Here is an 18,044-nt window from a genome sequence, read left to right on the forward strand (position 1 = left end):
TGTGATGGTGATGCAGCAAATGTTAAAAGTGTTCAGTTGTTTTTCTATCATAGCATTATCCCTCTTCAATCATCTGATGACTTTCCTGGCAATGGAAAACAGTGGAAGCACTAGAAGGTTGCATTTTCTATTGCAGTTAGTGCCTGGGTGAGTTGAAATAAGACGAACAAAGCAAGAACAGAAAAAGATCTATAAATAAATGTCACGCAGAATATAACCGTACATATTCAAATAGAACTCACTAGGATGCTGCCAATTACTTCCTGCTTCCAATCATTTTCTGCATAGATCCATCAACTTCAGTGCTTTTGCCACAACTTCATTATGTTTTACTATTTGTTCCTAATACATCAGGAATTCCTTGTGGTGCTAGATACATCAGTTTGTAGACATTTCTCCGTAACTAAATCAGATCTTTGTTAAAACTGTGTAGTATATGTTGTACCATTAGTAATGAGTAACAACAAATGTTCTTTTTATTTCCTAAATTTTTCGTATCTCAGTCACGTAAGTCAGTCTTATCTTCTACAGTGGTCTTCAAAAAGTCAAGATCCACAGATACTTGTGTGCATGACAGTTATCTGCTTTTCATTCACAACCATAGTCTTTTGTTTCCTTTCAGGTGTGCTACATTCCCCTACAGAGAATGTGTTTGATGTTTTATTTATTCCTTGGCTTCTTAGGTTTACATCAAATAACAATTTTTGCTTATAACTTTTTAATTGTTTTTCACTACGCATTTCGGGAGTGCCTTTCCATCGGGTTACATTTATTTATTTCATAATTCCTTGTGACAAGATGTAGATTCAGAATGATCCTGCTATACTTTCATTTGAATTCTTGAATGGCCCTCACCAACCATGGTAGTGCAGTGGTTAGCATGCTGGGGTTGCATTTTGGGAGGATGACAGTTCAAATCTGTGTCCGGCCATCCTGATTTAGGTTTTCCATTATTTCCCTAAATTGCTTAAGGCAAATGCTGGGATGGTTCCTTTGAAAGCGCACAGCCACTTTCATTCACCATCCTTCTCTAATTCAAGTTTGTGCTGAGTCTCTAATTACCTGTTGTCAATGAAATCATAATCTCCTCCCCCTTAAATGGTCCTCTAAATGCGTAGTGAAGAGCAAATAGGTATTTTTGATTGCATCTACTAATTTTCCTCTTACCAATTTGAAACAGCCTTAGCATTTAAATGCTTGGTGCTTTGTGGATGTTTTCATTGTAAAGCTCTAATAACTATAGCTGAAGTGACTGTGTACAATACTAAGTGTTTTCTGCTCATCAGTTGTGTCTTGCTCTGAAAAATCTGCTGGTCATCACTAACGTGCCTGACATCACCACCATGTGTTTTAATATCTTAATTTATTTGTATTTAAGCTTTAATTAGTCTAAAAAAATATGTTGCTGATGTCTGTGCATATGACCGTTTCGGCTGTTTTGTCGTAATTATTTACATTGTACTATGAAGGATATATTGAAAGTTTTGTAAGTAACATGAAATTCTTCAATTTTTACTTTTCTTAATTAACTAATCAAATATACAAAATTTCTGAAGGTGTGTTGCAGTACATATGTGATTATCACTTACGTAGAAAATGTTACTACTGTTTCAGGTGGATACAAGCGCCAAGCCCTGAGAAAGTTATGCGGGAAAAGTTGGAAGGAGTGGAAGATAGTTGTTCAGCAGATCTTATCACAACTATTTCATCAAAAGTTAGTCATAAAGAGTGGAAATTTGTGCTCCACACAAACCAAAGGCTCCATGTCATTGCCCTGCTGCAAGATGCCCACCGAAATCATTTCTCCATCAGGTTGGTGTCTCAAGTGTACTTAAAACAGTAGCTATGTATGAAAAAATCCTAGATAGTCTCATATGAAGCAGTTGATTTTATTATGCAGAAAATTTTTAGTGCTTTACTAGGAAATGTGCAAGGCATTGTTCATTTATTAATATGACATTTTCTTTCATAAAGTGTGCTTTTTATTTATTTTCAGGAATATTTCAACTAAGGAAAGAGATGGGAAGCAAGTTGGGGAGTGGGTACCCACAAATGATCAAGAATGGACGGCAGGGCCTTTGCCAGACAACAGTGATTTTCAACAGCTGGAACATAGTATCATTATTGCGTTTGCCACTGATATTTATGGCACATTTCGGCAGTCTGTTGTATTTGACCTAGGGGGTGAGCCAGTGTTGGTGCGCCATCTGTGTGTTGATGTTGTACCAGTAACGGATGTTGATAGAGTACGTGAAGTACGACACGAAATTGTACTGAAGTCTGCAGAGCGCTGGGATTCCAGCAATTCCACGATAATAAAATTTGAACATCCATCAGGAAATAATAATGATGAACATGATGATGGAGACAGTGTTCCTTCTGATGATGGTGAGCGTGAACGAGATTTATTGAGCGCATATCCTAGCCCCCGGGCTGATACGTTCACTATAACACAGTCAACATTAACGGAAAAGAAGTTAACACGAAACAATTACAGAGCACGCATGCATGAACTGCTGTGTGTCGAGGAAATGGCACGCTATGAGCAGGTTTGTCGTCAGTACTAATTTTAAAAAGGATTCTGTATTAGAATATTTTAAATACATTGTGCTGCTTTGAAACCACCTAATATACTGGTGAGCTGTTGTTGAAATCTAGATCTTGGCAGGTCTTAGAAGCATGATATTAGTGTTAGATATTTTTATAAAAAAATATCAGTTATTTTTGCGTAGGGGTTTTTCTTTTTAATGTACGAAAGGAATGGAATGGCTCTACATTGCAGCTGAGAGTAGATAAGCAGTTTTCCAAACCTTCAAGATGAAAATTACACAAATGGCAAAGAATCTTAAACTGAGTACTGTGAGTTAAGGAACTAATGGTCTGACATGAATGATAAATTTCTGTTTGACATAAACAACTAGCACACTGTAGAAAAACTTGAACACTTAGTAACACTTTGTAGTGCTACCCTACTCTCAGTGTTTGAATTACAACATAATTCATTGACAGAACTGAACTCGAGGTTTAAAATCAATTCGCCTAATTACCTACACACATTGTTTATGATAAAGATGTAATTTCTGTTCCACCAGTAATCTCCATACAGTGTTCTTCAAACTGTGAACTTCATGGGAAGTTAATGGATGCCTATTGAAGAATCTTCTCCCACACAATCCAACACCAGCTCCTCAGATTTCTACTGTTTGAAAAGCTGGGTATTGAGAATCTTGGCCAGCTCTGTGTAGCTTAAATGACCAAGTTTCTTATAAGTTCCATTTCAATGTGATATATTTCTTCCTATTAGGATGACTCCTGCATGTAAAAAAAGTGTGTTGATATTTCATCCTTGTGCACCATACATGAAATGCATGTCCGAAATTCCATCAGCTTGTTCCTTATTTCAAAATTTTCAGTTTAGAGTGCTTTACCATTTGTATAGCTTAACCCTACCAGCTCAGAATACCATGGGATACCATATTTGTGGAAGACAAAAGGCACCCCCCCCCCACCCCCCACCCCTACCCCAATACATCTACAGTATGCAGAAAAGTGTTGTTGTACATAGAGTATTTCTAGTGTTTTGCAGCCTATGTGGCCTGGCCGAGCGGTTCTAGGCACTACAGTCTGGAACCATGCGACTGCTACAGTCGCAGGTTCGAATCCTGCCTCGGGCATGGATGTGTGTGATGTCCTTACGTTAGTTAGGTTTAAGTAGTTCTAAGTTCTAGGGGACTGATGACCTCAGATGTTAAGTCCCATAATACTCAGAGCCATTGCAGTTTGAGGCACCAAATATGCAAAAGATGATCTGTTTCCTGGCATGTTTTCTGCTGCCTATACAAGCTACTACTTGAGAGCTCCTGGCAGTTATTTTACAAATGCTGATCAGTTAGTCTCATTGTTGGGACTACTCAGAAGAATATTGTCATCAGATGAGATAAACTCTGTGATTTTACAGATTGTGGTGTGGAATATTAGAAACTTGTACTTGGTTAGGTAAATTAGAGAATTTGAAAAGAGAAATGGATAGATTGAAGTTTATGTAAGTTGAATTAATGAAGTGCAGTGGCAGGTAGAATAGGAATTCTCGCCGTTGAGTACTGGGTTATCAACACTAAATCAGAGAAATGTAGGATTGGGACTAATAACAAATAAGAAAATAGAAATGTGTATGTAGTACTATGAACATCATAGTGAACACATTTTCATAGTAAAGATAAATACAAAGCCAAAAATCCACCACAGTAATACAAATTATAAGCAGTAAGCTCTGTGTGTCAGTTGTATATAAGGCCTTTGGATGACAAAGATTGAAGAAAAATGTGTGATGAGATAAATGAAATCATACAGATCATTAAGTGAGATAAAAATGTAATGTTGATGGGGCACTGGCAAGAACAAAAGACCCAGAGAAATCATTGAGCTATGCAAGAGACACTGAATATAATTGACAAAATGAGAAAATACAAAAAAGTATTGCAGATGAAGCAGGCACAAAGGAATACAGATGCCTCAAGGAAATGAGACCGACAGAAAGTGCAAAATGGCAAAGCAGGCATATCTAAAGGAGAAATACAAAGGTGTAGAAGCCTGCTTGAAATCTCTGGAGAAAAGAGAAGGAGCTGTATGAATATCAAGAGGTCAGATAGCAAGCCAGTACTAACAAGATAAACTCGTCACAGCTGCCTCAGTGTTCGTGGTAAGAGGGCCCAGTGGACAGCCTGTCAAAAACTGAACACAGATCAAACATGAAAACAGGAAGAATGTCTACTGGACTGTGAAGAAGAAGAAGAAGAAGAAGAAGAAAGGCAAAATAGAAATGGTCCGAGAACAATAAGTGCAAGATAGAACAGTTCCTAAGAGAAATGGTGTTCTGGTTAAGTGGTTACGGTGTTGGGCTGCCAAATGGGGGAGCTGTGTTCAAACCTCCTTAGCACTCTCTCTCTCTCTCTCTCTCTCTCTCTCTCTCTCTCTCTCTCTCTCTCCCTCCCTCCCTCCCTCCCTCCCTCCCTCCCTCCCCCTCCTTTTTAAAAAAAAAAAGAAGATTTGTGCCTGTGTCATGTTGTAATGACAGTTCGCAACAGCGAGGTGTCAGGTAGGGACCTATGACAGTTGATTCTGCACAACTATTCTATTAGCAGCCGAAAGGAAGTAGCTTTAGAATGGGAACTGCAAATGTTTTATGACATAGCAATAAGTCAACTGAATCCTCCACTGAAAAACACGTCTAGTGTGTCATACATGGCACTAGTGACAGTACGTGTATCATATGATAGGAATCTCTTATCGACACACCTAATTTGTATGACTGGTGAGTGAGATATGGCTCCTTGCCCACTGTAGGTGTTCATGTGAATGTGATCACTCCCAAGGAAATGATGAAAACATAATAGTTTATAATAGAGGGAAACATTCCAATGTGTGTGTGTGTGTGTGTGTGTGTGTGTGTGTGTGTGTGTGTGTGTTTGCGAGTGTTTACCTGTAATTTTCCCCCCCTAAGGTAAGTCTTTCTGCTCCCGGGACTGGAATGACTCCTTACCCTCTCCCTTAAAACCCACATCCTTTCGTCTTTCCCTCTCCTTCCCTCTTTCCTGATGAAGCAACCAGGGATTGCGAATAGCTTGAATATTGGTGTGTGTGTTTGTGTTTTTTATTGTGTCTATCAACATACCAACGCTTTGTCATTTGTTAAGTTAAAACATAATAGTTTGTCACATAAGCTGCAACAGATGAATGCAACAGTTTCACAATCACATAGTTTCTATGTGCTCTATCAAAACACACATTTTTAACATTTTTAAAGCTGCATTCTGTTTTGGAAGTCTCAACTCTTGAATTCCTTTGTTTTTAACATAGTTCACACCTGTTTATGTGTTGTTTTCATTTCTGTGAGACGTCTATGTGGTGTCTCACCTGCTCTCACTATTCACCAAGCTTACTTGTGATGGTAATGTATTCTTACCACATGACTCATATTCTATAACTGGTGTATAGTATGACAACTGCCAAGACTACAAAAAAAGAGCAAACATTGCAGTGAGCGGACAGACAGTTCATAATGTTGTGAGAAATAAAAAATAAAAAATAAATCCCACGAGGGAGCTTTGAATGTGGCTCGCCCGTTAGGCATTCCAACACCATCACTTACTCATGACGTCATTGCTATCGAAGGTTGCTCTTTATTGCATTTCTTGTTCTTGGACCATTCACTGTTTCCATTTTGCTTTTTTTCACAGTTTAGTACAATTTCTTCCTGTTCTCATGCTTGATCTGTGTTCAGTTTTTGACGGACTATCCTCTGGGCCATCTTACCACTAAATCTAAGGGGGTTTCAGTGGGGAGTTTCCCTTGTAAGCCAAAAAGAGAAGGCTGAAAGATGGCAGAAATGTTTAGAGGATCTATGCAAGGGAAATGAACTTGAAGACAGTATTAGAGAAGAGGAAGTAAATGAAGAGATGGGAGAACTAATATCGCAAAAATAATTTAACAGAGCACTGAAAGACATAAGTCAAAACTAGGCACCTGCAGCAAACTACATTCCCTCAGAACTCTTGAGATCCTTGGGAGCACCAGTTATGACAAAAGTATCCCACGTGGTATGTATCAAAGAAGAGGAAGAAATAAAAACTATAAGGTTTGCTGTTGACATAGTATTTCTATCAAAGACTGGCAAACCAGACTTCAGGAAGAATATAATAATACTAATTCTGAAGTAGGTGCATACTGATCGGTGCGAATATTAACTGAACTATCCATTTAAAAAGTCGTGGTTACAAAATACTGACATGAATTATTTACAAAGTCCTTGTGAAAGATCTGTTTGGGTTCCACAGAAATGTAGGAACATGCGAATCAATACTGAACCTAAGACTTATTTTGAAACATACGATGAAAAAAGGTATAGCTATGTCTGTATATTCAGAGAAAACTTTTGACAGTGATGACTGGAGTACACTGTTCAAAATTCTAAAGGTAGTCTGAATAAAATAGAGGAGTAAAATGTTATCTACAACTTGTACAGGGTACAGCTGTAGAGCTGAGGAATGTGAAAGTGAGGCAGTAGTAGAGAAGCGAGTGAGACAGAGTTGTGGCCTATCTCCCATGTTATTCAGTCTGTACACTGAGGCACTGCATTTCTATCAGATATAGGAAAGAACTTGGAAGATCAGTTGAATGTAATGGATAAATTCTTGAAAACTTCCCATTGTTTGTATGTATAAGACAGTGACAGGTTATAGGTATAACATCATTGCAATAAAACTATTAGTGTTGTTTTCTAAATACGGACATAGACTGCAGAAATTACGATTTTGCTGCAGTTTACTTGGTCTCCATAATGAGAAGTTTTTCATCATATGAATAGATTAGATTACATAACAGATCTTTCTTTTGACATACACAGAGAACCTGTATGAAGATAGATCAGAATTTTCCAAATAGAGCAGGAGTAGGCACATCATAAATGATGATTAACAGCAAAGGTTCCAGGCAAAGCTCTTCTTGGGAGAACTAACAAATCCTCCTCCACCTGCCCCTCTTCTCTCTCTCTCTCTCTCTCTCTCTCTCTCTCTCTCTCTCTCTCTCTCCCCCTCCCTCCCTCCCTCCCTCCCTCCCTCCCTCCCTCTCCCTCTCTCTGTTTTGTGGCATTGGAGGCTAAACATATTGTTGTGGAACTTCAGATTCCATTTTCTGGAAACACACATGAGAAGGTGTTTTTATTAGTAGAGTAGAAACAGGCAGATCACTCACAGTTTTTGCCCTCACCTGGCTGACATCTAACAGGGTATCCTCTTATGACCTTATAATACCACACCTACACTTTGTAAGTGATAATATTAAATGGAAACTGGGCATAGCAAGGAAGGTATTTCTGAAAAAAAAGAACTTGTTAATATCGAATATAAATTTAAGTGTTAGGAAGTTTTTTCTGTAGATATTTGCCTGGAGTATACCGTTGTACAGAAGTGATATATGGGCGATAAGCCATTCATACAAAAGGAGAACAGAAGCTTTTGAAATGTGGTGTTATAGAAGAACCCTGAAGATTAAATGATAGGTTGTGTAACTAATGAGGAATTATTGAATCAGATTGGAGAACAAAGATATGTATGCCACAATGTGACCAAAAGACTGAATTGGCTGATAGGACATATTCTGAGGAATTGTCAGTGTGGTATTGAATGGGAGTGTGAGAGGTAAAAATTGTAGAGGGGGAGCCAAGGACATATACAGTAAGCAAGTTCAAATGGATATAAGCTGCAAGAAATATTTGGAGATGAAGAGGTTTGCACAGGATAATCTAGTGTGGAGATACATCAGACTAATCTTCGGACCACAGTCCATGATAGCAACATTAAAAAAAAACTACTGAAATATGAAGCATTGGCTTATTTGTTTGATTGTCTTGTCATATTTTCATGTTTGTTGTGTTTGTATTTATATTCTATTTTAATATAGTTACATAAAATTCAAATAGAAGCAACATGTAGAAAATGAACACAGGCAACCACTCTTCTATAGATAAATTGCTGGTTGATACATACCATTGCTGGAGTAGGAGTGACAGTCAGAAACTAGTGATGGCAACACTCCATACAAATACTTTCAGAAAGGACTTCCTGACACTACAATCTATACTCAATGTTAACAAATTTCTCTTCTTCAGAAACACTTTTCTTGCCGCTGCCAGTCTACCTTTTATATCCTCTCTATTTCAAACGTCATCCTTTATTTTGCTTCCCAAATAACAAAACTCATTTACTACTTTAAGAGTCTCATTTCCTAACCGAATTCCTTCAGCATCACCTGATTTAATTCAACTACATTTCATTATCCTCATTTTGCTCTTGTTGATGTTTATCTTATATCCTCGTTTCAAGATACTATTCATTCCATTCAGCTGCTCTTCCAAGTCCTTTGCTGTCTCTGACAGAATTACAATCTCATTGGCAAACTTCAAAGTTTTTATTTCTTCTCCCTCGACCTTAATTCCTAATCCAAATATTTCTTTTGTTTTGTTTACAGCTTGCTCAGTATACAGATTGAATAATATCGAGGATATGCTACAACCCTGTCTCACTCGCTTCTCAGCCACTACTTCCCTTTTGTGCCCTTCGACTCTTACAGCTGTCATCTGGTTTCTGTATGAATTATAAATAGCCTTTTGTTCCCTGTATTTTAGCTCTGCCACCCTGAGAATTTGAAGGAGAGTGTTCCAGACAACAGTGTCAAAAGCTTTCTCTAAGTCTACAGGTGCTATAAACGTAGGTTTGCCTTTCCTTAACCTATCTTCTATGAGAAGTTGGAGGGTCAGTGCTGCCTCGTGTGTTCCTACATTTCTCTGGAATCCAAACTGGTCTTCCCTGAGGTCGGCTTCTACGCTTTTCCATTCTTTTGTAAAGGATTCATGATAGTATTTTGCAGCTGTGACTTATTAAACTGATAGTTCAATAATTTTCACACCTGTCAGCACCTGCTTTCTTTGGAATTGGGATTATTATATTCTTCTTGAAGTCTGAGGGTATTTCACGTATCTCGTGCATCTTGCTCACTAGTTTTGTCATGGCTGGCTCTCCCAAGGCTATCAGTAGCTCTAACGATTTTTGTCTACTCCTGCGACCTTGTTTCGACTGAAGTCTTTCAGTGATTTGTCAAATTCTTCATGCAGTTTCATATCCTTCTTCCTCTATGCCCTCTTCCATTTCCATAATATTGCGTTCAAGTACATCGCCCTTGTGTGTGTGTGTGTATATATATATATATATATATATATATATATATATATATATATACTGCTTTCCCTTCTTTGCTTCGGACTGGTTTCCCATATGAGCTCTTGCTAGTCGTACAGGTGGTTCTCTTTTCTCTGAAACTGTCTTTAATTTTCCTGTAGGCAGTATGTACCTTGCCCCTTGTAATATATGCTTCTACATCATAACATTTGCCCTCTAGCCGTTCCTGCTTAGCCAATTTGCACTTCCTGTCGATTTCATTTTTTAGACATTTGTATTCCCTTTCACCCACTTCATTTATTGCATTTTTATATTTTCTCCTTTCATCGACTAAATTCAATATCTCTTGTGTTACCCAAGGATTTCTGCTCCCAAGGATTTCTACTAGAACTCGTCTTTTTACCTACTAGATCGTCTGGTTCCTTCACTATTTCACCTTTCAAAGCTACCCATTCTTGGTGAATAAAATTCTTCAGGGTTTGTGATTGCACTGTCAACTATAAAATTCTTCTTCTACCGTATTTCTTTCCTCTGTTCTTGCCAATTGTTCCCCAGTGCTCCCTCTGAAACCCTCTACAACCTCTGGTTCTTCCAATTTTTTCCAGGTCCCATCTCCTTAAATTTCTGCCTTTTTGCAATTTCTTCAGTTTTAATCTGCAGTTCATAACTAATAAATTATGGTCCACATCTGCCCCAGGAAATGTCTTACAATTTAAAACCTGGTTCCAAAATCTATGTTTTGCTATAATATAATCAATCTTAATACCTTCTGGTGTCTCCAGGTGTCTTCCACATATACAGCCTTCTCTCGTGAGTCTTAAAGCAAGTGTTTGCTATGATTAAATTATGCTCCATGCAAAATTCCACCAGGTGGCTTCCTCTTTCACACCTTTTGCCCAGTCCATTTTCACCTACTGCTTTTTCTTCTCTTCTTTTTCCTGCTATCGAATTCCAGTCCCTCTTGACTATTAAATTTTTAGCTCCCTTAACTGTCTAAATAATTTCTTTTGTCCCAACATACATTTTCTCAATCTCCTCCTCATCTGTGGAGCTAGTTGTCATATAAACTAGGACTACCATGGTGGATGTGGGCTTCATGTCTATCTTGGCTGCAATACTGTGTTCACTGTGCTGTCCGTAATACCTTATCCGCATTCCTATCTTTTTACTCATTATGAAACATACTCCTGCATTACCCCTATTTGATTTTGTATTAATGACCCTGTATTCACCTGACCCAAAGTCCTGTTCCTCCTGGCACCGAACTTCACTAATTTGCAATGTACCTAGCTTTACTCTATCCATTTCCCTTTTTAAGTTTTCTAACCTACCTGCCCGATTAAGGAATCTGACATTCCACGCTCCGATCTGTATAACGCCTGTTTTGTTTCTCCTGATAACTACATCCTCATGAGTAGTCCCCATCCAGAGATTGTAATGGGGGCTATTTTACCTTTGGAATATTGTACCCAAGATGATGCCATCGTCATGTAACCATACGGTAGAGGTGCATGCTCTCAGCAAAAATTATGGCTGTAGTTTCCCCTTGCTTTCAGCCGTTCGCAGTACCGGCACAGCAGGGTGTTTTGGTTGATGTTAGAAGGCCACATCAGTCAATCTTCCAGACTGTTGCCCCTGCAACTACTGAAAAGACTGCTGCACCTCTTCAGGAACCATACATTTAGCTGGCCTTCCAACAGATACCCATCTGTTGTGGTTGCGCCTATGGAGCAGCTGTCTGTATTCTGTATTGCTGAGGCACGCAGGCCGCCTCACCAATGCCAGGGTCAATGGTTGACAAGGGGGGGTCATACTTATATTAAATATCTTCATTGTTTTGGTTCACATGTGTCTCTTGTGTGTTTTTTTTGTGCATGTCCACACATTTTCATTGTGTATTGTTATCTTGCTTTTGCATTCTGCCATCTCTTGCTCTAATTGTTCCTTGGTATCTTGGTATCTCCTGTTTCACATGATGTTGTTAAACCTAAATGATCTCATACTGTTACATTTTATTTCTTTTAAATAAAATAAATTTAAACATTATTTCTTTTAAATAAAATTAGTCTTTTCTGCAGTAACAAATGCCTCTTGTATATTATTTATGAATTAATGATATTTTCTTTCATGATGACATTCTAGGTGGCATTATACAATTTGACAGCAAAGCTTCACTTGGCAAGTTGCTATTTGCTTGCTCCTAGTGGTACATCGGCAAGTACAGCTAAGTATGCACGGCCTGGAGAATTATTTGCTGTTTTGAACCTTGGAAAAGATGTTTCTGAGGACACATCTGCTGGACGACTGATTCTGAATAACTGCACCACAGTACTGCTCTCTGTAACTGGATCAGGTAATATTTATAATAGTTTTTATGTGATTATATTATTTCAAAAGTATTTTCAGTGTTCACTGTTTGTGATAGATTGAACTATGGAGTTCAAGGATAAAATTTTTACTTGCTGCTGCAAGTTGATCAAGTACAGGAAGTCATAATGCTAACCTCAGTTAATGTCTCACTTGCAAAAGTATCACCTGTACAGTAACAGTCCAGATGGGTTGTTCTGTGTGTGAAGTGATGAGGGAGACAGAGAGAATACCTTTTATTTTCTGTTTCCTTTATTAACATTAGTTTCTTTGTGTGGTTTGTGTTTTTGTGGTTGGTGTTATATTTTATATACAAATTTTGAATTTTAGAAGTAATTGTTTCAGTTGACAAGAGAAATAAATAGCAGCTCTAGATTCTTTCAGGCTTCTAGCTATCCCTCACGACTTTTGAGTGTGTACTGCTTTAGTCTGCATAGGCAATTCTTCTCAAGCCCTAACAGTACAGTGACTGTCTCTCCCTCTCTCTCCCTCCCCCTCGCTCTCTCCCTCCCCCTCGCTCTCTCCCTCCCCCTCGCTCTCTCCCTCCCCCTCGCTCTCTCCCTCCCCCTCGCTCTCTCCCTCCCCCTCGCTCTCTCCCTCCCCCTCGCTCTCTCCCTCCCCCTCGCTCTCTCCCTCCCCCTCGCTCTCTCCCTCCCCCTCGCTCTCTCCCTCCCCCTCGCTCTCTCCCTCCCCCTCGCTCTCTCCCTCCCCCTCGCTCTCTCCCTCCCCCTCGCTCTCTCCCTCCCCCTCGCTCTCTCCCTCCCCCTCGCTCTCTCCCTCCCCCTCGCTCTCTCCCTCCCCCTCGCTCTCTCCCTCCCCCTCGCTCTCTCCCTCCCCCTCGCTCTCTCCCTCCCCCTCGCTCTCTCCCTCCCCCTCGCTCTCTCCCTCCCCCTCGCTCTCTCCCTCCCCCTCGCTCTCTCCCTCCCCCTCGCTCTCTCCCTCCCCCTCGCTCTCTCCCTCCCCCCGTCTCTCTCTCTCCCTCCCCCCGTCTCTCTCTCTCCCTCCCCCCGTCTCTCTCTCTCCCTCCCCCCGTCTCTCTCTCTCCCTCCCCCGTCTCTCTCTCTCCCTCCCCCGTCTCTCTCTCTCCCTCCCCCGTCTCTCTCTCTCCCTCCCCCGTCTCTCTCTCTCCCTCCCCCTCGCTCTCTCCCTCCCCCTCGCTCTCTCCCTCCCCCTCGCTCTCTCCCTCCCCCTCGCTCTCTCCCTCCCCCTCGCTCTCTCCCTCCCCCTCGCTCTCTCCCTCCCCCTCGCTCTCTCTCCCTCCCCCCTCGCTCTCTCTCCCTCCCCCGTCTCTCTCTCTCCCTCCCCCCGTCTCTCTCTCTCCCTCCCCCCGTCTCTCTCTCTCCCTCCCCCCGTCTCTCTCTCTCCCTCCCCCCATCTCTCTCTCTCCCTCCCCCCGTCTCTCTCTCCCTCCCCCCGTCTCTCTCTCCCTCCCCCCGTCTCTCTCTCCCTCCCCCCGTCTCTCTCTCCCTCCCCCCGTCTCTCTCTCCCTCCCCCCGTCTCTCTCTCCCTCCCCCCGTCTCTCTCTCCCTCCCCCCGTCTCTCTCTCCCTCCCCCCGTCTCTCTCTCCCTCCCCCCGTCTCTCTCTCCCTCCCCCCGTCTCTCTCTCCCTCCCCCCGTCTCTCTCTCCCTCCCCCCGTCTCTCTCTCCCTCCCCCCGTCTCTCTCTCCCTCCCCCCGTCTCTCTCTCCCTCCCCCCGTCTCTCTCTCCCTCCCCCCGTCTCTCTCTCCCTCCCCCCGTCTCTCTCTCCCTCCCCCCGTCTCTCTCTCCCTCCCCCCGTCTCTCTCTCCCTCCCCCCGTCTCTCTCTCCCTCCCCCCGTCTCTCTCTCCCTCCCCCCGTCTCTCTCTCCCTCCCCCCGTCTCTCTCTCCCTCCCCCCGTCTCTCTCTCCCTCCCCCCGTCTCTCTCTCCCTCCCCCCGTCTCTCTCTCCCTCCCCCCGTCTCTCTCTCCCTCCCCCCGTCTCTCTCTCCCTCCCCCCGTCTCTCTCTCCCTCCCCCCGTCTCTCTCTCCCTCCCCCCGTCTCTCTCTCCCTCCCCCCGTCTCTCTCTCCCTCCCCCCGTCTCTCTCTCCCTCCCCCCGTCTCTCTCTCCCTCCCCCCGTCTCTCTCTCCCTCCCCCCGTCTCTCTCTCCCTCCCCCCGTCTCTCTCTCCCTCCCCCCGTCTCTCTCTCCCTCCCCCCGTCTCTCTCTCCCTCCCCCCGTCTCTCTCTCCCTCCCCCCGTCTCTCTCTCCCTCCCCCCGTCTCTCTCTCCCTCCCCCCGTCTCTCTCTCCCTCCCCCCGTCTCTCTCTCCCTCCCCCCGTCTCTCTCTCTCCCTCCCCCCGTCTCTCTCTCTCCCTCCCCCCGTCTCTCTCTCTCCCTCCCCCCGTCTCTCTCTCTCCCTCCCCCCGTCTCTCTCTCTCCCTCCCCCCGTCTCTCTCTCCCTCCCCCCGTCTCTCTCTGCCTCCCCCCGTCTCTCTCCGCCTCCCCCCGTCTCTCTCCGCCTCCCCCCGTCTCTCTCCGCCTCCCCCCGTCTCTCTCCGCCTCCCCCCCGTCTCTCTCCGCCTCCCCCCCGTCTCTCTCCGCCTCCCCCCCGTCTCTCTCCACCTCCCCCCCGTCTCTCCACCTCCCCCCTCTCCCCCCTCTCCCCCTCTCCCCCCTCTCCCCCTCTCCTCCGCTCTCCCCCCTCCCCCTCTCCCCCTCTCCCCCTCTCTCCCCTCTCCACCCTCTCCCCTCTCCCCCCCCCCCTCTGCCCCCCTCTCCACCCCTCTCCCCCCCTCTGCCCCCCTCTCCACCCCTCTCCCTCCCCCTCTCTCCCCCTCTCTCCCCCCTATCCCCCTCCCTCCCCTTCTCCCCCCTCCCCCTCCCCCTCTCCCCCTCCCTCTTCTCTTCTCCCCCTCCCTCTCCCCTTCCCACCCCCTCCCCCTCCCTCCCCCTCTCCCCTTCCCACCCCCTCCCCCTCTCCTCTTCCCTCCCCCTCCCCCTCTCTCTTCCCCCTCTCCCCCTGCCCCTCTCTTCCCCCTCTCTTCCCCCACTCTTCCCCCACTCTTCCCCCACTCTCCCCCCTCTCCCCCTCTCTTCCCCCCTCTGTAATGAGATTGTCACCTTTCACAGTCCTCATTTTGCTGCTGCTCCTGAGAACCAACCATCTCCCGCTCTCATTACTCTCCCAACCCTCCATGCTGCCGACATCTCAAGCGGTGCGTATGCTCTGGAGCAACTGGGAAATCCAGGAAAACCCCGGTTTTTTTTTCATCCTGGAGAAACTAGGAAAAATCGGGGAATTTTTGAGAATTTCGGGAATTTTTCAGTGTTTTAATATTAAGTTAAATTTTTGTAATTTTGACTGTTAAGAACTGATACTCTAACAAGGAACATTGCTGTTTCCCACAAATGCAGAGCAATAATGCAGCAGTAATACATGAGTGAGAACAAAAAGAAAACTTAAGTTGGAAAGGAAATGCACCATTTACAACAGCAAAATGCAGTGCCCACACAAGTGTTTGCCAACAGCAAAATGTGTTGAAGGCCTTAGGGCGAAGACTATGCAGTATGTCACAACAACGAACTGCTTCCAATGAGTGTGACGTCGCAATCGTTTGCATTAAGTTCATTCGAGTATGTGCCAGCTGGCTCATGCGCATTCACAGTTGAGTCACGCATGAGCTGTATCTTCTCCTGCCACTGGCTACTTGATGTGTGGCTGTTACGTGATTTTGCTGTTTCCTCTTCCTTTCAAACTCTCAGTCAAATGAAAACAAAATGGATTTCTGTGGCCAGGAGTTACCAAGTGAATTAAAATGCATTCACATAATCACGGAAGGCTGGAATATGTTATTAGTTTCAGTTTTCTAATTTTATTTTATTTCCATGTTTTTGGCTGACAAGCATTAAGTGCCTTCCAGAACAATGAAGTTACTTTTGTCAGTTGGCTAAAGAAATTTGGCTTTTATTTATCTTTCCCTCTGTGGCAGTCAGATTATTTGGAACGACATCCACACTATTGGTTAGACTCAACTGTTCATTGAATTTGAAGTGCACATTTTCATCTTCTGGCATGTATGGCATTATGCCATAATAAAGAAACTAACATGTGATGATACAATACTTGTACTCCAAAAAAAAATCTACATCCTGAAAACCACACTGAGAAGCTTAATATCAGATTGGGGCCTACTTTAATGTGAATCAGGACATACAAATGTGCACTTTAACCTGAATTATGCATTTTAGCATGGTTTACAAAATTCCGATACTCTTGGAGTAACCTCTGATGTCCTGTTTCTTTTATAATGTAATGTAAGTTAATGCTTCATATGTACCAACATGTGGGATTCCTACATCTCCTAGCTGTGCACGATCAGTAACTACTATTTTCTGACACTCTTCTGGCAGCTGCTGAAACAAACCTATTTCTAACAGTTTGCAGAAAAATGTCATGAATGGTGGTTTGAAAAGCGTTACTTTCAAAATAAATTTCCATTTACACAAGATGAATTATGTTATGTGTGAGAATGCTGGATGAATTTCTTAAATCACAGAACATTTGACTTTCATTTAAAACTTAACACTTTAAGGACCAGCCACTTGATCAGTTATTCATTATTTAAAAGTTTACTGGCGCATTTATGTGACATATCTTAATGGGTAACACACACAAAAATTACCAATATTATATGTGAAAGCATAGCTTTTCTTGTTGCTACGCAGTGTATATTAATTTAAACTACTAACTTTTCCATTTTTGTGTTGCCATTGGCTCACCACATGGCATGTCCTAAGCTCCGAATATCTGCTGTCATCCGCTGGCAAGATCACGTGACGTGAGTTATGATTGGTCTACAACAGCACATTGCAGTCTCAATTTCAATGCTTTAGAAATTAACATGCTGTGTTTGATGGAATTTGAATTTATACTTTTGTGATATGAAAATATGCAGCATACATGTTGCTCTACACCAAAGGTCTTTCCAAAACACGCCCCCCCCCCCCCTTTTCTTTCCTCCTGGTGTTCATTTTCTAAAGTGCTGGTAAGTTCTACGTCGGTGTATATAAACTTAACCATTCAGAGGAGTGATAAGCTTTACAGTCCCGAGGGGAAAGTATCCTGTCAGTTAACCGGAAAAGTGTATTTTCACTGGGGAAGAAGTGTATTTTTAAGCGGAAAATCTGGTAATTTCTTTTTCCGTGTTCGCGCATACACCTTGATCTCGTATCCGCCTAGTTGCAGTACTACTTTCCTCTCCTTCACTACTATCACACTGAGCAACCAACGAGTGTTAGACAGTGTCGGTGCTGGTGTTCGAGTGTCTTATGGTTGTATTTGGGACATACTATATGAGGTCTGTTCAAAAATTTCCACAACTTTGTCCACACAATTTTTCTACACTTATCTTTTATTTATTGTGCATGGTTTCCTACGAAATACTCACCTCCACAATTGATACACCGCTCCCAATGCAGTTTCTACTTCTGGACGCAGTCTTGGTACTCCTCTTGCTCGATCACGCGAAGCACCGCCTGAGAACATTTTTTTTTAAATCTCTTGTTGCAAATCTTTGTCCTTTCAACCGGAAAAGTGTATTTTCACTGGGGTTTTCAACTTTGGAAATAAAAAAGTCTGCAGGGGGCAAGACCTGGAGAGTCCGCTACAGCGGGCAAGACCTGGAGAGTCCGGAGGTCGAGGCAGCACTGTGATTTCATTTTTTGTGCAATGGTCATGCAGCAACAGGGATGAACTTGCGGGTGCATTATTGTGATGCAAGAGCCTCGCATTGTCTCATCACGTTTCAGGTCATTTCCTTCTCACATTTTCTCCCAGACATCGCAACATATCCCTGTGGCACGAATTCATGATGATCTAATTCTTCAGTGTTAAAGAAAACCATTAGCATGTCTTCGACATTTGACCTGACCGTATGAGTTTGTTTTGCTCTTGGAGAACCTTTCCAGACCCATTGTGAAGATTGAACC

The 18,044-nt window shown here is 43.1% G+C and overlaps 1 protein-coding gene across 1 annotated transcript in view; it reads left to right on the forward strand.

Moving 5' to 3' along the window:
* LOC124605713 (probable helicase with zinc finger domain) overlaps window positions 1-18,044 on the forward strand; it is a 150,562-nt gene that overhangs the window by 30,698 nt on the left and 101,820 nt on the right. Inside the window, exons 3-5 of the mRNA XM_047137586.1 lie at window positions 1,615-1,812; window positions 1,997-2,549; window positions 11,874-12,084. Of these exons, the coding sequence (XP_046993542.1) occupies window positions 1,615-1,812; window positions 1,997-2,549; window positions 11,874-12,084 (962 nt within the window). The remainder of the gene's footprint in view (window positions 1-1,614; window positions 1,813-1,996; window positions 2,550-11,873; window positions 12,085-18,044) is intronic.

Source organism: Schistocerca americana, chromosome 3 (assembly GCF_021461395.2).
Source record: "Schistocerca americana isolate TAMUIC-IGC-003095 chromosome 3, iqSchAmer2.1, whole genome shotgun sequence".
Lineage (NCBI taxonomy): Eukaryota > Metazoa > Arthropoda > Insecta > Orthoptera > Acrididae > Schistocerca > Schistocerca americana.